Source organism: Aythya fuligula, chromosome 16 (genome assembly GCF_009819795.1).
Source record: "Aythya fuligula isolate bAytFul2 chromosome 16, bAytFul2.pri, whole genome shotgun sequence".
In the NCBI taxonomy this organism is placed as follows: domain Eukaryota; kingdom Metazoa; phylum Chordata; class Aves; order Anseriformes; family Anatidae; genus Aythya; species Aythya fuligula.
In genome coordinates, this window is record NC_045574.1 from 12,471,206 (window position 1) to 12,497,739 (window position 26,534).

At 39.5% G+C, this 26,534-nt stretch overlaps 1 protein-coding gene across 1 annotated transcript in view; it reads right to left on the bottom strand.

Annotated features, from left to right (window-relative positions):
- Positions 1–828: 828 nt before the first annotated feature.
- Positions 829–26,534, bottom strand: part of TAF4 (TATA-box binding protein associated factor 4) — a 37,415-nt gene continuing 11,709 nt past the window's right edge. The window contains exons 3-16 of the mRNA XM_032198656.1: positions 16,694–16,860; positions 16,217–16,336; positions 14,333–14,452; positions 13,871–13,993; positions 12,843–12,932; positions 11,519–11,761; positions 10,371–10,518; positions 9,906–10,020; positions 9,105–9,274; positions 8,375–8,505; positions 6,926–7,051; positions 6,204–6,260; positions 6,003–6,122; positions 829–2,236 (exon numbers count right to left, since the gene is read on the bottom strand). Of these exons, the coding sequence (XP_032054547.1) occupies positions 2,069–2,236; positions 6,003–6,122; positions 6,204–6,260; positions 6,926–7,051; positions 8,375–8,505; positions 9,105–9,274; positions 9,906–10,020; positions 10,371–10,518; positions 11,519–11,761; positions 12,843–12,932; positions 13,871–13,993; positions 14,333–14,452; positions 16,217–16,336; positions 16,694–16,860 (1,898 nt within the window). The 3' untranslated portion in view covers positions 829–2,068. The remainder of the gene's footprint in view (positions 2,237–6,002; positions 6,123–6,203; positions 6,261–6,925; positions 7,052–8,374; positions 8,506–9,104; positions 9,275–9,905; positions 10,021–10,370; positions 10,519–11,518; positions 11,762–12,842; positions 12,933–13,870; positions 13,994–14,332; positions 14,453–16,216; positions 16,337–16,693; positions 16,861–26,534) is intronic.

Consider the following 26,534-nt stretch of genomic DNA (forward strand, 5'->3'; position numbering starts at 1 on the left):
ACCGGTCTCACGTGGACCACATCAGTGCCGGGCCGAGTGCCAGTTCACTAGCAGTGTGCTTGCTGCAGTAGCCTGTGGATAGGTTTGTCCATGTACAAGAAATAATTATCAAAATAATATGATTTTTCTATTCATCTAATAGCAGGATTGGGCCCTCAAAATTGTGATTTTTTTTTTATAGCTGCCCATGTAGAGGGAAAATAAAAAAAAATAAAGCTAAACATTCAGTAAAGAGCATCAGAAATACACCTCTGACATTCATATTAGTAATCAAAAATGTGTTCCTTATTATAATATTCATAATTGTGTTCCAAATTCTTTGTTTTATATCACATCTTCTGAAACCCATTGTGGTTAATTGTGTTTGAGGGAGTAGGCTTGCCCTCAACAAGAGGGTATTTTATTAAATCTTTACTGGATCAAAACAAAACACTTAAGATCTCTTCAAAAAGTTTCCCTGCTTAAAAAGCAAACAAAACAAAACCACTATCCATTGATGTTTGTCCAAGATCCCTAAGACAATAATGAAGTTTTAAGATTCATAAAGTTTCATACCTCCAAAACACTTGACAAAACAAAACAATATAAAAAACCAAAGTGCATCTTTAGGAAACAACATCCCCTCAGGTAGACTAGTATTTTACTGTACCAAGAAAAATAAATCCAAGAAGAGAAAAGATTTAGAGAGAAAAATACATTAGCAAATACAGATAAATTTGTTTTTAATAAAGGAGTTAATTTTCTTTCAATCCTATATAAAACAATAGCAATTAAAAACTTCATTTTTGAAAGTAAAATATTTACATATGAACAAGTAACTGTGCAAAATTTACATGAAAAAAAAATGGAAAGACAGGATTCCTAAAAGACAAAATAAAAGGGGTGTAACAGTTGTCAGGTGTTGATAAAAATACTGATCAGCATTCAGTTTACACGCAAGAGAGTTAAATTCTACCATGAGAGTTCACACAAAGAAAGCCAAAGTATTTACAGTCATAAAAGTACTATCAATAGACAATTTAATACAATAACCTCTGAAAATATAAAGAACCAATTAGTATATTTGTAATAAAAAAATAGGTACAAAGAAGGGACTTTGCTCTGGACATCTTTAAAGTAGGCCCACAGCTTGCATACAGTCTTTTAGCAAAATAATTATAGTTTACATAGCCATTTTTATGTTATGTGCCAAAAATTATGTACAATTACTGACAAAATACACCAACCATTTTTCAACACTTGATTCACACTGAGAAACAGTCTTTTGATGATTCCTCTCAACTTTGATTTTATTTAATCTAAGCTCTCACTTTAGCTAAAAAACACAGTGCAAGTAAAATATATTTATGCTGAAAAGGTTTCTCTTTTTTTCCTTTTTTTCCTTTTTTAACTTTACAGCTTTACAAACTATAGCAAATAAAATGCATTTTTACAGATGCTGCTAAAACATTCAGAAGTAACCCTCCTTTATGGGATTTCAGGGCCTCTAATAAGCAATAATGTGATTAAAATTGAGGTTATGTTTAAAATTAACTGTATATCCCTCTAGATTTTGAACATTTTGGGGAAAGATAAATATTCTTAAAAAATCAGTTTGCTTTGCTAACTGACTGTTTAAAAAAAAAAAGCTAAATGAAATGAGGTCATCTGCTGTAGACATATGCCTATATAATTGATTTAGTTGAATAAAACTGAACTAAAATGCACAATTAATGTCAAAACTGCTACAGGGCTGACAAAGGGTAGCTAGTTATTTGCTAAACGATTCCATCAGTCTTTATATATGGCTTGTTTGGCAAGAAGGCCACTCAATCAAGAGATGAGTTAAAATTTAATTGTCCTTTTATAGTATCCACAGGCCTTGTAAGTATCCTCACTGTTACAGAAATGTATTTCTCTTATACTGAAGAGTTTATTTATAAACAGGAATATAAAACTGTTCCATGTAAAGAGGTGGTTGTTTTTTAAACAATATCCCATTTGCTTGTTACAAAAAGGCGTAATTTGCAAATATATAAAAAATGTCCTCAGGCGGCTCTCCGTCAAAAATACCTTGATCTTTTCCATTTTACTTAAGGAATGCTTTATATAGCAATAGTGAATGGCTTGTCTCTCGCTCATTTTCTAAACAAAATATGAGGTCCCTGAGGTTCACCCGCGTTATCCTTTGTCGCGTAAACTGTCTGGTTGTTCCAACTCCAGAGCTGCCTGGGACTGCTGCATTTGAACCAGATCCCTGTAAACAAGAAGAGCAGAGAAATCAGAACTTGGTAATGCCACAGGTATTCCAAAACTGTTCAGAGAAAATGCGTGGGGTAAAAACTATGTCCAGGAGGCTAGCAAACAGTGTATGCTACGAGATTAGAGACTTCACTTTAATTACTATTTTATAAACAATAGTTGAATGAGTAGAAGCTATCGGTGATGTTTAATATAGATTTGTTTTGAAAACACACAAGCAAAGTGCTGTTCTGATCTGCTGGCAGGCTCTAGTGACCGACAATCCCAACAAGCAGAAACCCAAGAGCAACTACTCTCAGTATTCTTCACCAGGTTAGCAGAGGGATCCCAGGGGCAGCCCTGGAGTTCTTGCTGAGCTGGGAAGCACTCCTAGCAGCCTGACTGTGAGGTCGCAAGGAATATCCTCGATCTCCCCTGATCTTCCCAGTAGAGTGCCACGAGCTCTGCCTGTTGTTGACACCAGCTGTAACCAGGCTCAGCATTAAATTAAGCAGCAGCTATTCTGGATACCGGCAGACATTCCCTAATGATCTCTGAATTCCCCTCTATCATTCAGCAGCACTTATCGCTCATCGGTACACAGCGGTAGCTTGCCACACAGGATGAAAGAGAAACAAGCAGAGTGTTATTTGTTCCTTTGAAAAAACAGGAGTAGAAACCTAAGATTTCTTTAGAGATGCCCAAACTGTTTAGATACAGACTGGTTGGTGACTGAGTTTGCAGAGCAGCTCTGCTGGGGCGAGCTCCCCATGCGTTCTCGCTTGCAGCAGTCACAGCTCTGGTAGGATACGTGTGATAAATACAACTCTTTTATGTCTTTTATGCTTTTGTTTACACCAGCAAGGAAATCCTGTAGTGCTTTAAAACCATCAGATTAGGCAGGAACGCCATCCCATAACAAAGCGTCTCTTCCCAGAAAGCCTGGGGTTTTCTCACAGCCAGGGTTCTCTAGCACATGCAGCAGAGACATTTCCTTGGTAGCACCGGGGTGCAGCCTGGCTTGGGGCTGGCGATAGCTAAAGAGCAGCAAGCATCAGAGGAGCAGCCCCCAAGGAAGTTCTCAACCAGCCTCCCTGGCTCTTCCTCGCCTGCAGGGTGGAAGCAGCAGCAGTGAGGCACAGTCGCCAGTAGATGGCACAAAGAGACCAGAAAGCCAACCTGCAGCTCAACTTCTAAAATCAGAAATATTTTGGGTAGTTGCTTTTTGCTGATACCTTTTTATTTGACTGTTTATACAGATAATGAAGATGTTCTGACGATTAAGAACAGTTTATATTTCTATCACTTACTTCTGGATACCTTTTTTCCCCATCCTATTTCATTTACTAGAATAATCTAAGGTTCCTTTTTAAATAAAACTTCAGAACTAGGTGACACCAGAAGTCCCAAACACAATCCACTAGTGGATAAAGATTCATCTGCCTGCAGTTTAGAGAATTTTAAAAGTGTTCTGAATAAGAACACTGCAGAGTGGAGAAAAAAACAAAAATATTTAGAGTAGCACCAGAGCCATGTGAATAAGCTGCTGAGACACACACTAGCACAGCCCTCTACATGGTAAAGTAATGCATTTCTGATCAGTTTACATTAGTAAGAAACCATCTCTGAGGTGGTGGCATACTGGGTTCACTGCAGCCCTTCTTACACCAACACACCACTAACAGCAAAGGACACTTTTCAAAAGGTCACTTTAAAGCACTTGCACAATTTAGGTGCCTAATTTCCATCTACTTCAACGGACATCAGAAGATGCAGGACAACATTGGACGCTAGGTAAGTTTTGTCAAATGCATACAGGTTAATAACCAAAGGTCTATAGATACAGTGGTTAGCTGTCTGCTTTTAAATGTACCTTAGCTCAATCCTGGTTATATAGACTACAGCATTTTAAATAAAAAAATAAAACATCAGGAGTTCTTTTAAAGACAGAACTATTTAAATTATGAAGCTTTCTTACAACATTCAATAAAATCAGTTGGACCTAAAACTCTAAAACCGACAGCAACACGTTTTGTTGAATTTTGAAACAGTACGATTATTAGAGGTGATTTTACATGTAATTAAGATTCCGCGTCCCTAGACAACAGAAGCTTACATTTACAAATCTGTGTCTAAGTAGATTTTTCCACACTTCTTCTAACATGCCTTAACTACAAACTGCATACAAATGGTGACAAGTGGAGCTCAATTTAAAAATGTTAAGTGACACAGCAGCAAAAGCACAGCTGTGAATCTATCAGATCAAAAGCAGTTGGTTCTTAATTAAACAGACAAAAAGATTAGATTTCCAGGGAACCTGTAGTTAATTGGTTAACCAGTAAGTGATTAATCTAGGATAACTAAATTAGTCAGATTTAGATGAAATACAAACAAGTGTTCGTAGTAGATGCAAAATACTTTCCATAACCTAAGTGACATTAGCAGACTATTAATGTTGCACAGTTGAGCGTGCATAAGCAGGCAATGCCAACATCAACACTCCATGAAATATTTCAGGATATTCCTCAGAGACCACATCATTTATAAACATATTGATCTTTCCGAGTGCTGCATTCTGCAATTTTTCTAATTTTACATTATGTTTATAAAACTTTAACACAATAATTAATTAACTTATATAAAAACAAGTCTATCAATAAGCAGGCCTGATATATTATTAATAGTATCAGGCATTTCAGTAACATTCAAAACACAAATTTATTTATGAGGATGCTCAAAAGGTTTGATTTTTCAATATAAAAATAAAATTTGTTAGTATTCAGATTGTTTTGTAAATTTTATATCAAGCACACAAATTATTGCTTCTAGTAACTTAGTATAAAAGAAAGTGAACTATCCTGAAATTAGACTTTTCTATAGGATGAGTTGCATTAGCAGCAAAAATGTGGGATGTTCATGGAGTAAATAAGCAAAATTATTAAACTATTAGTAACCTGTCACTTGCTATCAGATACAAAACTCTGCATCAAAAAAGTCTCAAATTATGAAGAGAGTGCTTTTCGACCTGTTAATGATAAGTTTCAGAAGACTTTGTTCTTTCCAAGCACTAGAGATTCTTCATTCAATATCTTCCATGCAGAAAGTAATTTTATACTATTTTGTGTTCATTAACTTGTTTACAAATATAGCAGATAGTCTATCAATCTACCTGAATTTAAATGAACATTAAACCAAACAAATACTGAGCATCCTAATAGCTTTGTCAGGAGAAGCATTTTTAATTTTTAAAACGCAAGATTAAATGGTAGAACATACAAGGGATATATATGAACTTGCTAATCAAATAGAAACGGTCAAACAGATCTGCTGTAGAGATCCTAAAACTACAAGGCAATCAAAAGCTGAAGAAATTAGGCAAGTCCCTATAACCCGAAGGTCCAGATGTAAACTTCAGCAGTGATTCAATTCTACCACTGCACCCACCTCATTAAAGGCATTAGTGTGCTCTCGGTTAGTTTGGATACAGCTGTGACAATCTGTTTTAAAACCAGGTCTAAAGCAGCACAGACTTGAGAGAACAGCGATGGCTTTCTAACATTCCTCAAGTTTCATGAATTGGGAAATATGACTACTCAAATTCTGTCCCTTATGCCACCACACTGATGCTAAAAATTGGTTCTGGCCTTGAAGCAAGCAAATCTTAGCACGTTTCAAAATACACTTCTGCTACTCAAAAACTTCTACAAACTAGTAAAGAAAACTCTGAAGAAAAAGACTTTTAGAGTGACACAGCAAAACCAAGGACTGCAATTGCACTGTACCTCTGTCCCTGATCCAGATCCGGGTGAATCCACTTTCCTCTTCTTTCTGGGACCAATTGCAGCTAATGCAGTCAAGTTGGCATCCCTCTGTCTCATCTGTGCTAGCTCCTGTTGCTGCATCTGCATTTGCCAAAACAAGTACGGTTAATCTTTTTTCTTTTAATTTTGCAAAGAAAAGTTTATGTTAAATTGAACACTCACCTCCTTGGCCTTCTGTTTCAACCTAAGCTGTTCTGGATCTTCTTGTCTAGATCGAGACTGTGTTGATAAACAATGAATATGGAAGAGACAAGGAAGAAGAAGAAAAAAAATTGTTTACAAAAGCAGGAAAACATGTTAAGTTTTACACAGTGTATGAAAGCTTTTCTTAAATTTCTGTGGGAACTGGATTAATAACACAATAACACAACATAAACCTATCAGAAATCCTGGATTATTTTGGGAATTGTCTCTAGAGTGGTCCTGCCTAGGTAGTCATACTCATCCTATATTCTGGTCACTGAGTACAACCACAAAGTCTAGTGCTTACATCAACTGCTTCACATCTATTATATTTCATCATCCTGTCAAAATCTTTCTGAATTCTATTTCTATTCTCCAACATACTTGTTGCTTTTCTATACCATTTCATTTATGCATACCACCAAGATATAAAATAAACATTTTTCCTCAATGAAAAAGGCAAGGACTAGTTTTTAGAATCTACTAAATCTGAGAAAAAGCAACAAGCATGGTAGAGCAGCTGTCTCACATGCTTTACCAAGGAAAGCAGAACACAGCTGTATCTAAAGAACACATTCATCAAGTTCTACCTCTGAAGATTAGTCTTTCCCTTCATCACATGTCCTTTAGAATGCAAAGAAACTCTGCACTTTTGACGTCAAAAATGACACTGTAAGTGTGTGTGAAATCCAAGCACTTGCCTTTGCTGCACGCATTAAAATTTCCCTTTCTTGTTCATCTTTACGCTGCTTTTCTATTTGATCAAGTTGTTCAAAGAACTTGAGCTGTGCCCGAACGTCACTTGCTTGTTCATATCTTTCATCATCCTGAAAACATAGCAAATATGTTTCTCATTATGTATCTTAAAAACAAAGCTGTTAGCTTGTACTGTAGAAGAACATATACATTTAAAGCTAAGTGTTCACTTTGTCCTTTTCAAACAAATAGCAAGTGTATATTTACACCAGTCAAACCAGCTAGAGCTCTTAAAAGCATTTTGTTCCATTCCATGAATTCATCAGATTTTGACTTTTATGCTAATAATGTCACGGCTTTAACCTCCCAGACATATTTCAGAGAGAACTGGTTTTTGTTATTTTTTAATGCTTAGGCATTTGCATCTATTAAGAACACACATCTGTCAGATAGAAGTCTCTTGAGAATTCAGAGCAGTGCTCCCTAGTCCCACATTGATCCCAGCAGCATTAACAACAGGTGCAGTCTGTTCATTCTAATACAAAGTGGCCACATGCACGAAGAGCAGGTGAAACAGCTCATTTTACATTCAGTCACTGCGTTCCATACAAAGTGCCTTGTTTAACAAGGGGTTACCACCAAAAAGGAGAAGAAAATATGATATATTTTTCTCTCCTATATGCTCACATTGGGGGAAGAAAGGATATAACGTGGTGTAAGCCTCAATGCTAAATTTTGCTGCATCCTCTTCATGCTTGAGCAGTTGTAGAGTTGTACTTCTGTGACTTAGTGTATACCTTTTTGGAAGGTCAGCATAGCCAAAGAATATTTCCTTGAAAGGGAATATTAACTGCATGTTCAATGATTCACCTTCCTCCCCCCAAATCTTTCTCTCAGGACCTGCTGGGCCTATATAGATTGAATTACAGAAATAAAAGAACACAAGGACTCTACAAATAGATCATCACTGAGCACAAAAGAGGCTTCTGGAGATGAGCACCTCTATGTAGTTTCAGAAGAAGATCAAAAAGCTTGTTTGCAAAGATGCTGTGCACTTGAAGAAAGGAAATGAAAAATGCTCTTCCATCACATCATTCAGCCTTACACTGGGAGACTTGATGCTGACTGACCTTCACCAGATGGCACATAATGCTTGGGTGTGGTGAACAATACTAAATCACATCTTTCATCTGCCTCTCTCATTGTACAATCACTCAGACTTCAAACATTTGACATAATAAAGGGGTGGGGACAGCTCCTAAACATGGTCTTGAAAAAAATTTTGCAAGGCAAGCTGAAGTATTCTAATCATCTATGTATATTAATAATCTTAGTCTAAGGTAAATCAGTCAGAGACAATAAACAAATGAACTTTACAGAATGAAGAACATCTAAACACATGTATCACAGCACGGAAACTGTGCAATTTTATCTGTGCAATTAAATACAGTTACCTTATAAGAAATGTTCTTTTGTTGAGCAGTCTCCGATAATTTTTCCACGAGGTTTTGTAGTCTTTGTTGTGTAGCATGTGAAACGTAGCTAACTACATCAGGATGGATTTCTGTTATTCCATGTTTTTTACCTACGATCAGGACAGAAAGTTGTAAAAAAAAAATTATAACATGCAGCTAAACATCTGGACAATCTCAATCGTGAAAATTTAAGCACTTCAAAAAAATTAGGCCTTCACGTATTTCTGAGAACAAGCATTAGACAGGAAATGGTATGCATATAAAAGTTTACATTAGCTTAACAAAATTTACGACTTAACAAATGTTGCATGCCACAGTAAAGCAAGTAACCTAAGAACATTTTTAGTTATACTATCATTTTTAAACTTGTACATAAATATGATAAAGTTGTTTCTGGATTTATTTTTTTTAAAAACAAATTTGATTATTTTAGCTGCTCTATCATTTTATACAGTCAGAATTTTAACCAGGTCCAGTAATTTTGATGTTAAGTTGCCATCATTTTAGGAAATATTTCTATAGCTTTGTTATTGCTTACACTGTTTTTCTGCTTTCATAAGCTGAATGACTGCCCACACAAGCATCCAAATACACAAAAGGTATTCTAGCAACTTCAAAATTATTCAAATCAATTTCTATGGAAAATGTCTTCAAGTACACCCAACACTAGTGAAATTTGTTTCTTAAAGCTCTAGAAACATCAACATACCTATTTCTAATATCCTTCTTTGTAAAGGTGCTGAGAAGAGGAAGGTTTCATCTTTACAGGACCTTGTTAACGTGCCCACTAGCTCAGAGTTTGTTGCCAATATTCGAGCGCTTTCCTCTGACAGGTTGACTCCAGCCATTGATGCAACATCATTAATGTCATCATCATCCCTTAAGAAACGAGAACTCATTACAACCATAACATTTCATGATACTTCTTTTATCTACACACACTGCTGCAAAATCTCAACTGCACATAAGTTCCACAACAAATCTGAATATTTTATTTCATTTTTACATTTTATTTTTTATTATACACTAAAATAAAACTAACATTTGATTCCAAAGTATTTTTGCCATTTTGCACTTCCTAACTGTTTTTCTTAAGCTCTTTTCTTATGCAACATTTTAGCATCTTGAGAAACAGGAGACTAGACATCACTACCACCAAACAATAATAAACTGCACTCATCACTGTACAACAGGCCATACATCCAAACGACCTGAGCAGAGTTGGCAGGAGCAGAGGAATGAATTCTATTTGCTTGTCCAGACAAGATTTGTTTGTGAGGTTTGATATCTATCCTTAGTGCCAGCTAAATGCTAAAACCAGTCTGGCACAAGTATACCCACAGCTGTTTGTACAAGTCTTTAAGTAGCAAACCTGCTACAGAAAATTCACTTCTAGTTCTTGCGAGTTTACCTAGCCTGATTCAGCACCACTGGACTACACAAAAGGATCCCATTGAGCTCAGCAGGTTGCCCAGGCAGTACAAGTACAAATAAGCATATGGTTCCTCACCTAAAAGAACCTCCCCCAGGTTCTTTCAGTTTATTCTTCTGAGCAGCAGCTACTTGTGTTGAAACAGTGGCAATAGCCTTGTTTCCAGGTAATACTGTTGGTTTTACCACAGGTACTGCAAGAAGACAGACAACATTTGTACATCAAATTTCAGAGTTCAGATTTACATGCCAGTCATGGGTAGTAATGGCAGGGGCCTGGCACAAAGACTCAGTTTCTACCAGCATTTCACCCACCTAAGGCAGGACCCTCCCATGCACTTCCAGCTCCCAGACATTTTACTTGACTGTAAATGCTGCCCTAACATATCCACACCCCCAGCCACTACGGCAATATGCACTGAAAATTTTATCTGTACTGTAATAGCCAGCGTACAGCTACGGGGCACTTAAGAACTGACAGTAACAAAACAGACCTCAGTTAGTGCTATCAATGCAATATGTACTAAATATCTTGACCTCCTACCTGTCTGAAGTTGATTCAGTTGAATTTGTTGAGGAGTAGTAAGCATAATACGACTATGTGGTTGCCGCAACGCTACCATCGGTGTCTGTGTCAACGTTACCTGTGGAGGCCTTATCAATGTCCCTGCTTTTTGAGACTGTTGGATGACCTGCAGATAAGTAAAAAGAAGAACTGTGAACAATCTGAAACAACTAAGGCTAAGAATCTGTTGGGAAGAAAAAAGCCCAACAATAAACTTATAAATTGTTATAATCTTAACACATCTGTTCATTGATTTAGAATCAGCACATTTTAAGGTATGAGTTTCTTTAGACAAATTATTACTCAGTGGAAAAGTAATCCACTTTCTGTGATATAAAAAAAGCCTTACTGCTATTAAAAAACAAAAAACTACCTATAATCACAACAACCCTGGTAAAAGTTCTACCTGTGATTTCTGCATTAGATATAGAAACATACATAGTGTTCAATTTCTTTTTCTTCCCTAGGTCCCTAACCCTGTGCTGTAATGCCTAGGCTATAAAGACCATAAAACTGATATGATCACCAATTTTCTTTCAAGTTAAGTAGAAAGTATTTATAAATTGACAGAAGCAATCTCTTCATCTTATTTAAAAATTTCTGGATAGAGAAGCTCAGATGAATGGCAAATGTTCTACACACAATGCTTATGTACTAAGCAGCAAGAAACCCTAGCAATTTAATAACACATATTAATACATATCCTAGAAATAGCTTGGGTGCAGATACCGCTTTGTTATGAGAACAGGAAAAAAGGTGGTGCATATTGTAATATTCTTATATGGTTTTCTTTAAGGTTTACATGCAGGCCTAAGAAAATTTTTCTCTTTTCTCTTGGGGTAATTTGTTGTTAGACTTATGAAATGGGAAGTGAAAAATGCTCTGTAACCACTGCGCTCACAGGATGCAGTGATTGAGAAAATCTGTCAATATTTCTTGGTAAAGCAGGAAATACAGTACTTTAATCGTGAATGGATTCTAAATTATACCTTTTTTCTTCTTAGTAGCTCTCTTCTCTAAAAAGGTTAAAGATCCGACTGAGGTAAACAACCAATTTGTGAAGCAAACTCACTGCATTCTGAAAAAACAACTGTGTAGTAACAGCTGACGCGCTTCAACTTACGTACCAGTGGTGTAGACTGCCCTTGTTTACTAACACCAACTTGTGTAGGCTGAGTTAGGCTGATTACAGGTTGTTGGAGAGTACTCGTTACAGTTGCAGTCGCCTTCCCTGCTGTGCGCTGAACCGACGGGCTTAGCATCACTGCCGTAAGTGCAGTCGTTGCTTGCGTTGTTGGCTGCTGCTGTTGACTTTGCTGAATGAAAGCTGCAGAGTCTGGTGTTAACTGTCTCAAGGCAGGTAAACTCCTCTGAAAAGAGGAAGGGAAATAATTTGTTTGAGTATCTTAATGCTAGATAACAGAAGAAAACATTAATCATAAAAAGCAATGCGTTTAATGTCAGTGTGCTGCATTGGTCTGCATGGACATCTACATTGGAAGAGAAAATATGACAGCAGCACACAAAAATACCATGCCACTTCACGTTTAAGGCTAGACAGAGCAATAGGACCTTTAGTTGTGGAAACCTGGGCATCAGGCATCTAAGGATATTGAGCCCATCTGGAACCCTTGGTACGTATTTAACAGTCTAAGCTCATGCTGCCTCACTTGACTGCATATAGCAACCTATGAGATGTGATGGCTTAGAAGACTGCAGAGTTTTACTGAATTCTTCCATTAGCTACCTGTGGTTGCAATTTTTGTCCTTGCGAACAACTCACGTATGAACAAGTATTTAAGAATCCAGAAATGTCAACACACACCTACAACTATATCCCTTAATCATACATTAGTCAAGCAGAGTTATACTCTTACCATAGTGCTGTTGTGCTTTCTCTGATTTTTCAGACAGTAAATGTTTCAGAATAAACAATATTTTGAAATGCGTCGAATTACTAAAAAGTTCAGGACAAATGGTGTTTATTATTGAGATGACAAATTTCCTATTCATCTGTATGAATATGTGGCATATAGAATAAGAGCATGAGTTTGTCCAGAAGGTACAGTTTTATGTATCATTCAATCCCTACTTTTTTTTAAGAGACTAAAGAGATGATAATAAATCAATTCATAGGCTTAATGCTATGGAAGGAAACAGCTTGTAAGTAATAGAAAGACAACCCACACTTTTCAGATTTCTTAAAGTAGCAATGATTTGACACTACTAGAAATTGTATTATTGGTTGTGCCAATGAATCACGCTAACAAACCTTTGGAACCAAGAGATAAAAATACTGTTTTAAGGGAGCAGAAGTCTAACCAGGCACTGTTTAAAACTTCCATCTATATCATCTCAGAATTCCATCGGTACTGGTAAAAGATGTGCTTGTGCTCATTGCTGCAGGCAGATAAGCACAGTTATACATGAGGACTTGTGAACCCAAGTTACCTTCAGGAAAGGCACAAGGTAAGGTTGAGGTGAAGAATTAAGTTCTCTGTAGAGCCTACTGGTGAAGTCTTCTGCTTCAATTTTTCCATCCTTCAGAACAGAAAAACAAAATAAATGAACTTGCAGAAACTACCTTTTACATTTATTCAACAACAAGCAAAAAATTTAAGTCTTAGCAATCTATAGAAAATAAGCAGTTTTATCATCCCCCGCTAATTTTAGTTATCAAGTTTTATCATAGCAATGATTTCTGAATGCAGTTTTAAGACGTCAGCCACAGAGAATTATCAAGAACTGTCAACTGCTTTGAACAGCCTGGCAGCCCCATCTCTGGTGTTCTCTTTTCCAAAGTACTACAGCTCCTCCATTTCAAATAATTAAAGGTGTGCCCATCATATACTAAGGTGGCATATCTTTCACAAAACTAGTTGTATATTCCTCTTAGGAGGATACTTTGACTTTTGGTCTTGTGACCACCTCTGGTTATCTCATAACATCCGGAATACACACCTCTGCCTTAAATTGAAGGCTGCTCACAACTAGGATAAGTAGTATTACTACTCATTCCATAAACATTACGTAAGTCAAGCTTTAACATTAGCTTTAGATAATAGTATTTATTATTTTGTAAAAGTTTGTGGTTTCCTACACTTAGCTATTGTACTAGCTGCATTGTCTTATCCGACATTTCATAACTCATCTCTTTATTGCTTTATCAATAAAAATCATAGAATTTAAAGAGTCATCATTTATATTATTTGCACTTAAATTTAACTCGCATAGGTCCATTACAGTAAGTTAACAAACGTCATGGCTAAGTTCTCATGCATGAATATGAGCAGCAATGTCTGATTTACAAGCTTCAAAAGAAAATTTATGCATATACTGTAATACATGCAAAGCAGTATCTGGTTTATCTCACATTTTAGAAACTTCTTCCTCATCATAAACACTCAGTTTTGAGTGTAAATTTGCCCACATATTGTTTCTTACAACTTTTAATGAACTTTCATATGAGCTTTCCTTACCAGTAGGTTCTGTACCAATTCTTTCACGTTAGCTGCAGTCTCTGAAGACTGTTTTCCAGATGATGCCAGTTTTATTAATGTGGATAGAAAGTTTTTGCATTTCTTCACATTTTCCATAGTTTCCTGATGGAGGCAGGCAGGGGAAGTAGAAGGGAAACAGAAAGGAAAATAAATTATTTGTCATAAATACTCTGATCTGAATTCTGAGAAATAAAGTCCTCCTCTAGTTCATCACTGAATAATAATATTTATTAATTCAGGTCCCTGAATTACAAAAAGTGTTCACATTTTGTAAGTTATATTGTACTGCCAAAAATTTACTGTTTTCCCAAGGCCATCAGATAACAGAACTCTTACACCTTTACTACTCTCCACTCAGACCAGTGCCTGTGTGTGTATATGTGCATAAATATACAAACATGATTGTAATAAAAGGGTTTTTAAATGCACTCAGTATCTTACTGTGGCAGCAGTGGAGGTTGCCGTCGTTCCTTGCACTGTTCTCTGAGGAGTTCCAGTTTGTACAGCTGTTGCTGTCCCCAATGTAGTTGTTTGTGCAGTACCACCCAGAACAATCTGAGGCTGCAGAGAATACAAACATAAAATTATTATACTTGGAATGTACCTTATTGTTTCCTATCAGACCATCAAATTAACCATGCCTCAGGGCAATGGGCATCTTCTTTCACAGCTACTATAAAAAAGAAGTTGCTCATCTACTATCCGTTGCAGTGGAAAGAAAGAGCCACCAGATGGCACAAAACACTACACATTCAAAACTGAAATGGCAAAAGTTGATTAACAATTGCAGGATTTTTGGTTACTCAATAAAAATCGCAAAATAATACCACAAACATACCCTTGTACTCTGTTGTTTCACAACATGATTTAAAAAAGCACTATGTTTCTATCAATGCAGTAACTATTTTTGCCTGTTTCCTTAAATGCTACTTTCAAAAGGAGACTTTTCTAAAAAGCACAATGGGCACAAATACTCTGGTCTTCTCTAGGTCTTTTTGATAACCAACAGGACAAAACATTTTTCTACTTTCATAGACAAGTTGGTAATTCAAGGTAGGAATGCCACCTTAAAAGAAACAACACTGTAAACAAGAACTTTTCAGACGTACAGTCCGACTCAGACTTCCAACACATTCTAACTACTAATGACAACCCAATCAGAGAAACAATAATTCTTATCAAGCTAAAGCCAGCTCACAGAACTTTAACAATTTATTTGTAAACTTGCTCTTTATACAAATATACACAAAGAAAAAGGCTCCAGTGGTGCCAAAGATAACTTTCATTGGTATTTGGGAGACAGAAAAGGAGATAAGGATTTAACACATCACATTATTTTGTAATAAGGATAAATGAAAACTATGATATGCTCATTCCAGGAAAAAATATGCAGATGGAATGATTTTTTTCCTCCCATACAACAGCAGCGTAGATGAGTGAGACCCGGGTAAATTAACTCTTAGACTTGGAAAGACCACTGGCATAGGCAAAGGATCTGAGAGGGAAAAAGGTTAACAGTGTGCACAGCAAAACCTGCATGTATTAAATGAAAACTCTCTAATCCTCTCTACTCCAAGGATGAAGAAAGCACTATTATATGATTAGGCAACAGCAATCACATCGTGTTGTTGCCTGGAAGTCAACGGGAGAATTTCACACTTCTGTACCGCGTCTTAAACTTGGCATTCCCCTTCCTCCCCCTCAAAAAAAAATAAATCAACAAGAAAGCCTTTCATTAATACAGGCTGATCAATTAGAAGAGACCTTGCCATACTAAGACATCACGGTTTATCCTAGGGCTATTAGAATCTCCACAAGTACACAAATCGAAGCACAAATTCAGAAGAGGGAGAAGGCTTGTGGAAGAGAAGGCTACCAGGGCAAGTTTTTGTTTGTTTGTTTGCAATTGTAAAGTTTGTTGCAGGATTTGGAGGACTTCAGATCCATCAGAGGATTACTGCCAAAGCTCCAAATCTAAAAGAAAATAGTGTCACTTTCTGGAGGAAGAAGGCGTAAAAGTTCCTTTATTTTGGCCAGTTCTGCAATTATAAAAACTTATACCAGGACACCTTTACATACATATGCAGACAGGTATAATATGAAAAATATACATATTAAAAAATCGTATATGTATATTTATAGCCTCATCCAAAATCTAAAGTAAATTAAGATCTGCAAATGGTTTAGAAAGGATAATCCATAAAATATTTCTTCCATGCACGAAGCTTCCAATTATAATTCCTGTATTTCTGACAGTTTCAAGGCTTTCACCTTATCTTAACAAATGAGGTACCTCAGGCACACCTTCCATTTCTACAGACTTACTTGCACAACAGGAGGACGCTGTAGCGTTGTGGTGGGTTGCACTGTTGTTTGAGCCTGAGACACTTGCTTGATAATAGTAGTTGGTGTCACCTGTCGTGCAATGATAGACGTTCCCGGAGCCTAGGGAGAGAGAAAAAGAAAAAATCAAACATGGTAGTTCCTAAATTGAAATATAATCTACCAATCCCTTATTAACCATATTTGGTCTTGAATGGTTTTATTGATATAAAGAAGTTTTAAAATTAATGCCACACATACAAGTAAAAATATTTTTGATGAAGGCCAGCCAAACTGTAACAGATTCAGAACAAAACTCAATGCCCATGCCACACGGGAAAGTCTGTATATCACCAGTTTCATCGATGGCTTCTTCAGATCTTCAAATGCACATTACTTTCTGGCATATTCTTCTCAGGTAAAGCCTCTTTTTTGTTGTTGTTTTATTTTGTTTTAAACACTGCAAATGACTGAACAAACCTGCACCGTCGATATCTGTACTGGAGGAGCACTGGTAGGTGTAGCAGGACGAGGAGTCATAGTATTCTGAGGCTGAGACTGGGCATGCGCCTGTGCTTGCATCTGAGCCAAGGCTTGTTGAGGGATCATCAGCAACTGCCCATTCTCACTACGCACAAGGACCATGCCTGTTAAAAAAGAAATTAGTCAAGAAACATTCCGTCTTTTTCAAATGTGAAAGAACACATTTTTTTGGTTTATCCAAGTTGGATATGTAAACGGAATGAATGCGCTGTTGAAGTACTACACAGCTAGCAAAAGTAGTTTGGAATAAAAGCAAAATACCTTGATGTGTTACCATATTTTGTATAGAATAGCTTAACTGCAGAAGGACTCTTTGTTCATCAAAATGCTCTGCATGGTGTGCATGAGCACATACGAGTCATATCCCTCCCGACCAAACATCTCACAAGACAAGAGGTTAAAGTTCGTAATCACATAAAAATTGCTGTTTTTCTAGTAAAAGATGCTTTATTTAACACAGCAACTAACACAAGATCTTCCCGTTAAGCAAGATTCCTGTTACTTTTTGAGAAATTAAAATCAAACTAGGTTTCACCAGCAAGAGGAACACAATTGTCTAAGTTCTAAATTAATTTCCCTGCAACAAATTTAGTAATGAAAGCGGTTATAAAATCATAATTTTACTCATGTGCATCAGCAACAGACTGTACTGTGCCATGTTACACCCCAAAAGGGAAATAAAACGGAGAGGGAAACGAGGCAGCCATTCCCTGCTCAGTCACTCCGATCGATGCACTTCACCCCACCGGAGAGCTCCAGGGAACCAGACCCAAACAGGCAGATTTTCAGATGCTAGTCTCTTTTTCTTGAAGCACGTACAGGATCAGGACAACAAGAACTTTTTTCAAGGGTTCATTCATTCCTCATGTCTCAGTCTGTGAGAGTCTCAGGAATTTGTGAGCTCCGAATAAGCCAGCCAAGAAAACAAACTGGGCACCCAAAACCTGTTAGCCTGTTGGAGCAACGAACTACAGGAGGAAACTTCACCACGACAATGAAGAGGCACTACTGAAACCAGGCATTTTTAGTTGTTACTCTGTGGATAAAAAGCCTATATGTGTTCCATGGAGACAGATCTCTTCTCTGGGATCTCATAGCATGACTACCACAAAAGAATCAAGTTTTCATTTGGTTTTCTAGTCGAAGTGTTGAAATGTCTACAGACAGCGCCTTAAAAAGTTTGCTTGGATGGTTTGAAAATTAGTGTTCAGCTACAAAATCCATATACTGATTTTTACAAATATGAGATCAAAAGGAAAACATTATTATATTAGTATTACACAGATGTTAATTTACATCAAAAAGCTCATTTACATAAAATGGTAAATTTCTATCACAGCTTGTTTAGAAGCATTAAGGTGGGAGCACTATGTGCTACGTACAAGAGCTGTATCTAGAAGCACATATTCTCAAGCTGTCTTTCTGAAGGAATGGTGGAGGGGGAAAATGTTTACAATCTTGAAGACTGCAGAACTAAATATGCTTAAGTTTAGCTGTCAAGCTTGGAAAACCATTTTCCATGCCACCACAAAAAGCAAGGTCTTTTTTCCTGTGACTTATGTCAAAAGATGCATCTTAATTACAACAGCAAAGCCACTCATCACCAGCACAGCTTACAAGAAATTTTATAACCTCAGAGCTTGCTCCTCTCTGCTTCTCATTAGAACCACCAACAGGTTCTTAACAAAATCCTCACAACACAGGAACAGGGTTACCAACACCAAAAAAAAAAAAAAAGTAAAAAAAGGAGAAATTCAGTATTTTAAAGCCTAAGAAGTGACTTGCTAGCTTGCCAAGTTCATTCCTGCACAAAAAGAACTTGGCAATAATCTCCCAATGTGTAAATATGAAATCTTAGGTGATTAATTCTTGTTGCCCAATGTTGTCACCTTTCTTAATAATCAGCTGAAGAAACTGAACACCGCATCAGTGGAAATCTCTGGTATTATTATAGCTGAAGACACAAGGACAGTGGAAGCCTGATTAGAGGAGCTACTTTCAAGACAACGTCAAATATTAAATCTGGCTGATTAGCGTTTAACTTTTAGCAAATCAAAAGGTCAAGCACAATTATACAGGGCTTCGCTTAAGCCCTGAAATGCACAGAAGTAGACTGACATCCATAACAAAGTTTTCTTAAAAAATGCAGTTTGGGGATTTCCTGCTACACTGAACACACCACAAGCTCTTTAGGGGAGTTGTGTATTCTCTCCTTCCAGAAGCCCAGCGTAACAGATACCACCTGGAGATAAGCACCAAAGCAAAGGTGACCAGCGCTGCAGGGCAAGCACCGTGCCAGGACCATGAGATGCTCTCCCTGAGCTCCACGCAAACTACAGCGTGCCTACACGGTGACACAGCACAGCTGCTGACACAGGTGAAAAGCAGGTTAGCGTAAGGCTTACAGAACATACCAAGGAAGTTCAGGTCTTGGCAGTCAACAGACAAAACAATCAGCTGTAATCGAAGCCTTGGCTCAGGGCACTGCCCTGTTAGATGTCTACCTACGGCAAGCCTGAATCTTCACTCCAGTCCTGAAGTCATAATAAAAAAGTAATTCACGCACAGCTACATTCCTATCTGTCCTTGTTTAAATAGCTCCTTTTTACTGCACTCCTGTTTGATACACAGTTATTTTCAATTTATACAGTTTCTAATATATCTTTAAGTTAGGGTCTACCGCTGACAGATAAATTGCTGTGCAATAGCACTTCACTGGCTACGTGTACGCACAGAGACAATTACAAGTAGCAGCCCAGCCTTGCATAAGCTTTAATCACAGCGCGATGATTTCACACATATTACCTGCCTGAAATCGTGTCTTGTTGGAATAGAGATAATTTCAAAAAAGGTGTAAGAACTTACATGGAGATGAAGTTTGTTAGTGAAACTTTCGTGCAGAAATTCATCCGTAACACAAGGAGGGCGACTAATTTCTGACTGACCACTTCACAGCTCTCCGACCTTGCTGGCAATTTGTAAAAGGGAGCTTCATGTGTGAATATATACATCTTTTCAGTTCCAAAAATGTATATTTTAAATATTGATATACAGAGAAATACCATAATCTCACACTCCATAGCATAAGGGTACAAATGCTGTATGATCCGGACCAGAAAGGACCAGCAGGTACTAGACGACAGCTAGTACTGTACCCAGGTACTTCACTTCTCCATTAAACTCAGCATCACATTTACTTAAGAATTAAAAATGCTTTTTGTTTCAAGCTTACAATCCAGGTTTTTGTTCCCCAAGTGGCTGAATCGCTGTTTCAGGCCAATCAGTTAACAAAGATCATTGCAGATGTTCTATTAGAAAGAAGTGACAATAAAATCCCTGCATATATTAAATATCGCTGCCTTTTTTTTCCTAGAAACTCTAATAATATGTACTACAAAAATCATATTCGTTGTTAAAAATGCAAACATTCAAGCATTCTTTCCAAAGCCCTCATTAAAAAACTAATTAAAATTAAAATTAATTACTATTTTTGTTAGAAGTTTGAAGCTTAACAGAATCCTGAAAGAGGCTCCTATTTTAGTTTGAATTAAACAATTCATCACGGCTCCAAATGAAGGATTAGCAAAATTGAGTTGGGTTTCTCCTTACACCGACAAGGATTTGTCCTCCTAACTAGTGCAACGGTCATCTCACATACTCTTGTTGCAGAGAACTTTCCAGATCTTGCTAATTTTCAAGAGACGTTTTGGGTGGAAAAGTTCATTACTATATGGCACAGTGGCATGACTCTACATTGTCTTCTTTGCCTCTTGCTATTTGTATTTTATTTGCTAATGGCATTTCTATTTTCAAAGGGTTTTGTTCTTTTTTTTTTTTTTCTTAAATTAATAGAAGTTGTAAAATCGCGCAGTGGAATAAAATGCAAAGAGCTCTGCCCATATGACATGTCAGAGAAACACAAACCAGGCTTTCTTCTAACGCCTTCCCCTTCCTTTGAAAGATGTCATGCCTTAGCAAAGGCTAAAGAAAAAAATATTCCTATCAGAATAATAAAGATAGAAAAATAAAAAGCAATCTTGTAGCCTTTGTAGACCACCCTGGGTAACTCCTGAGACATGCAGCTTCTCTCTTGCAGGGAACCTCTCCATTTGAGAGAACCAAAGTTGTTTTCTCTGTTAAAACTAGAAAGCTAGATTAATACCATGTACAAGAGCTGGAATGACAGAATTCAAACTTCCAGCAGGCATCTGCAGGTTACAGCCCTGAGGAGCTGGGGGGTCCAGAAGTGTCATCCTGATGAGCACACCCAGCAGACACAGCCAGGTGTCAGCCCAGCTCACAGCAAGCGCTGGACGCGCTGCTCAGGGACTACTCGCACACCAGGCGGTGCTGAAACTGCAGCACGCACCCAGCACGAGGACAGCAAGCACGGGCATTCCTTCCTGTCATACCTGCATGAAGGACTGAAACTCTTCCGTAGCTGTGAAATACAAAACCTACAAAGTGTCCTATCAGATCAAAAGCAACTGCAGCATTTCTGATACCGACCTGAAGAACAAATAGATTGAAACTTAGATTTTGCTCACTACCCACAGTACAGCCCATGGTCTGATCCAGACCTACTCAGAATCATCGTTAATGAACATAGACTTCTAATAATTTATTTATTTTTTTTTTCGTAGCTGAGACAGACACAGAGGAGTTAGTGGATGCGTGCTCTTGGAATCACACAGAAGATACACTTTTCCAGTCTTCGGAGGAAATTCTCTGAGATTCTCTTCTCAAAGCAAAAAAGGAACTGAGCTTTGCTTCCAGGAAAAGAAAAACCACACACACCCTTAGGCTCAGGGAGCACTGTTAGACAGCACAGCACCACCTTCAACACACAGCGCCCATGTCAGAAAAGACATCCAAGCCCCATAGAATAACTAGAGGATTGATAGTCCAGGTGCAGGAAATCAAAGTTCGAACAAATATCTCTAGAAAAGAAGGTAATTGATCTTAAAGTTCATTGGAACCTGACAAATCTTCAAATCCTATCTAGATTTACCAGGAAATTTCATCTAAGAGGTTATCTTAATGCCAAAGCAGTTAGCACCCACAGCTCTCAGGCACACACTCAGCTGTGACAAGATGTTACCAACTCTGAGCTGGCATAAAAATCTGACAGTAATTGTACACGGGCAGTGCCCTATTAGCAGAAGAAAGCTTTATGATAGTATCAGTATCCTTTCTGTGTTGTCAGAAGAGATTGTTTCAATGAACAGGAAAGCAAGTGTCCGTAAGGGTCTGCAAGTTGATCCCCTACACGCCAGACACCCTAAGAAGCAGGGGGGTGAGTCAGTGCTCTTTAGGTGATTTGATCAAGCTGCACAGAGACCCCTGGAACGACAAAACCTTTACAAAAAGAAGTTTTTAAGATTTTCCCAATATAAAAAAGGTGGAAGAAAAGTGGAGAGACAGCTGGAGCAAAGGATCGCTGCCTGGATTAACCACTGGGCGAGCATTCAGCAGCAATTACATCTATGCCAGCGGCCCTTCGTACAGGGAGGGAAGGACAGCCTGGTGCTGACACCAACACTAACTCCTCTTATGATAACTGGCCTGCCTATAAAGTTCTCACTCTGCAGGAATAAGAAGCCAGTAAAAGAGGGAAGAAGCTACCGAAGCCAGCTAGTGTAGGCTACGGGTCTGCAAGCTCCTTGCAGCTCCGTGACAATCTCAGTAAGCCAAGGAAGCCTCCCCTCGCACAGGACAACTTTAGACAGGTTTGGAATTGCTGATGAATGTCAAATAGCTTCTGTAATAAACCATCAGGTGCACAGCACTCGTGAATGACCATCTGCACAGCAGTTCACGAGAAATATTGGTTACAAACACGATGAACAGCACAGAACTTTCAATGGCAACGCAGCCGTGCGCTGGATGTTACCAGGGATGCGTTGTTCTGTACCTGCTGAGAGCTGTGCACCATCATCAGATGCACTGGCACTGCTGGCAACCTCCAGGGCTTTATGCTGGCACCAAAACCTCTCACCGGCTTTATCAGTGACTTGGGATGGGATGGAAAACACTCATCGAGTCTGCACAGGGCAACAAAGCGGGGGAGCTGCTGATATGCTACAAGGGAGGGCAGTCTTTAAGGGAGAATTCAACAAGTTAGAGGATTAAGACAATAGGAATTACACCAAGTCTATGGACAAACAAGTCCTGAACCTGGGACAGAGGAACCCCATGCTATAGCACAGGCTGAAAACCAAAGCTCTACAGAAAAATAAAAAAGAAACACAGGGGTCCTGGTGGACACAAGCTGAAAGGAGCCAGCAGCACGTCCTTGCAGGGAAGGCAGCTAACCACACACCGGACTGTATTAGCACACGTGGAGCCAGCTTCATCAGGGAAGTGTGAGTCTCATTAAATGGCACTTGCAAGGTCGCATGTGGAATATCTTCAGTTCGGGGCCCCCCGGAGCAGGAGAAATACTGACGAAGTGGAACAAGCACAGCACAGGGCACTGCAAGGTGAGGGTGCTGGAATGGGCCCCAGGCAACCTGACCGGGCTTTGAAGTTCACCGTGCTTGGAGCTGAGGTTTAGTTCAAGTGATCTTCAAAGGTCCCTTCCACCCTGAATTATTGCACAACCCCACCAGAGAGTGCCAAGTACTAGCCACAGATTCAAAGGGAAACTGAAAGTCACTTGGATTCAACATGACATATTGCTGGGGCTGTAAAAACGGGTCAGGACTTCGGCCGAGCTTCCATTAATTGCATTAATAATTTCCATCCGTTTTTCTGTCGCATGCAGACTGTGACAGCAGTTCATCAAGAAGGGACCACGCCACAAAGCAGAAGGGGAGCCAGGACCTAACAGCGGGGCAGTTTCTCAGCCGCAGCCCGGACCCCTCCTCGCGCCGTGCATTTCCTGGCACGCTGTGGGTACGGGCGCGGGGTGGGGAGCGAGCAAAGTTTAGGTGCTCTGAACCCCAGGCGCTGCACAACCAACCCGGGAAAACCTTCACCTGAATTTTCTTGCCCAAATCTCTGAGGTGTTCAGCAATGCAAGCTCTTAAGCTTCACGAACAAACCTGGGTGGTTTGGGACACCTGTAGAAGTGTCTCGGCCCTAAAAGCGTTACCGCAGTGCTTACAGCACAGCGAAGGTCTCAGACCCCACAAAGCTGGCTGAAAACCAACCCACGGCTCGCTGTGCCACACAGCCTGTAGGAACACAAACCAGCAGCAGCAAGCCTGCAAGCACGAGGCTGCCAGGCAGTGCTAGAGCTGTCCAGCACACCGAGCCCCCAGACCACGTCCACCAGAGCTACGGGCACCCTACAGCACCGAGTGCCAGGGATTTGTGCAGCTGGACCCAACGCACAGCCATAAGATGCTGCACACACCTTAAGGCTGGCTGTTAAATGCTCAGCACCTGCTGGGCTTAAGGTGGAACAAACACAGATTTCACCTCGCTACAAAGCCTCAAAGTTTTGGTACCGCTCCGGTTTCCTACAGCCCTCCAGTCCTTTTGCCTGTCAGTGCTCTCCCCTCGCCTCCCATGTGCACACACAACACAGAGCATCACTGAAACTCTATTTCTTGAACAGCTGACCTATGATTATTACTAAAATAGCTGAAACACACCTCAAAAATCACCATGAATCCTGACTACAGCAGAAGAAATTTAAATTATTTTTTTTTAAGATGAAGTACACAAGTCTGCATCATGAAAAACTTCTAATAAAAGATTATTTTATAATAACTTTCTTTGTAATAATAATTTTATAACTCCTAATAAAGTGTTAGGAGAGAAAAGGGACTCCATTGCATAGGAAAAGCTTTTATTTACTCCTACTATGCAAGAAGTTAGTTTCAAACTTCCAAACTTCACCATATTTTCCAAGTAGCAAAGTGAACAACTTGTCAGTATCGATTCCCAAGTCTTTCAAGAACATGCTGAAAGGAATAATGTCAGGCTGGAATGCCAAAAAGCCACAGTGTTCAGCAGTGACCCCATACAGGGAAATGTTACCTGCTCAGCTGGAAAGGTGTGCTAGTGCTCTGACAAACACCTCTGTTCTTTATAAAGAAGTATTTGACAGATGCTTCAACACCGTGATGTGAACTGAAACTCTTTTGACTGTTCTGGAAAGCCTTATTCCTTGAAAGCGTGTTAGCTTTCCTTCCTGGTCAGGCAGATCGGGGCAGAACAGCAGCGAGCTCTGTCGAACTGCAGCCCAACCAGCACACAAATCTGCCTTTCGTCTGGTGCAGAAAGAACTAAGAAAGAAAAACACTACCAGGTCCTAAACCAATTACTTTAATTATTGATCTCGAAGCGATGCAGACTTAGCTCCGCTGCTAATTTCAATGTACTCACAGCAAACACCACCACGGTGATGCCAGAATCGGATTTGCCTTTGAGAAAGGAAGACACCGAACAGAGGGTTGCTAATTCTTTTGATGTCGTTCTGAATCGGGGATTTTACAACCCAGCCAGCCTTCCTTTCTGGCCAACACATTGTCTACACCAAGGTGTACCAGCACACGGGAGCTGTTCAAGCATGCGATGGAATGGAAATGGGCACGCTGCTTTGAGCTCACCACAGCCTGCACACAAACACCTAGCGAGGAACGCTGCAGTCAATGCTCATTGCCCTCCTGCTAAAAGTGACACCCTAAAAGAGCTGAGTGCCCTGCGAATGCCCTGTTCTGGGTACACCTTGGCAATTTCAGCAGGGACACAAAGCTTTGCGGGTGCTGCCTTTTCACATGGAGCCACAGGGACCCCACGCTGGACAATTCCCTAGACAAGGGCAGCCCCAGTGCAAGCTTTCACTTCTGACCTTCCTCTGCAGAAGCAGCCTGCGATTTTATGACTCCCGCTGCCGATACAGGAGGTGTTCTGCCTTGAGAACACACCAAACACAATGCCTGCGAGTTCAAATACAAATGCTCACCGTGGACGTGATGTTGCACGTCACCTGGCTGATAGCAACGCTTATTAAACAGTGCTGCTGTTTCAGCCGGGGTATGAACACAAAAATAAAAGTATTTTCACACCTGTAAGCTCACGCTCGCAACGCTTTTAAGCGAAACGAAGCCTAGTTTTGATTTTACTAACCGTCAAAAGCACAGTCCTGAGTAATGACTAAGCTTAATGACTGGGTATGACTAACACTTATAAATAATTAGTGCCTGCTCTCCCCCTCCCCCACGGAGGGGAGGGAGGGAAGAAAACCCAACTATACGCTGAAAAAAAAAAAAAAAAAAAAAAAAAAGAGGAAGAATGCTAGGAAATAGGAGCTCCAAGTTCGTGGCGTGATCGCTTGCCTCTTTTCCTGGTCCACTCTTTAACACCACCGCAAAGCAAACATGACACATGGCTGCTTGTGAAGAGCTCACAAGTCCCTACAAACTCGCGCAGAGTTCGGCTGCTCTGAGCCTTCGGACTCGAGATCCCTTCCACCTCCTTCACCAATCCCTCAGCAAACATTCTTGGGTCACCTCCTCTGCCTCTCGCCACGGGTGCTGCAATTCCTGGGAGCTGCGCTTCTGACTCACAGGCGTGACTGGTCCCACTCACCGCGCCGCCACTCAGCTGCAACGCACCTGATGCTGGTACCGCTGAGCGCCGGGCTACACCTGACCCTCCCTCACCGAGCTGCTCGATTCATAAAGTGTGAGAGGCGTGGAGACAGCATGCCCCAGCCCCGCTGCCCCCCAAGCCGTGTAAGAAGGACGGGGGGCACGGCACCGCAGCTCAGCGCTGAGCTTTTGTTTATTCGCTGCTCAGCACCCAGCACGTGCTTTGCTCTGTG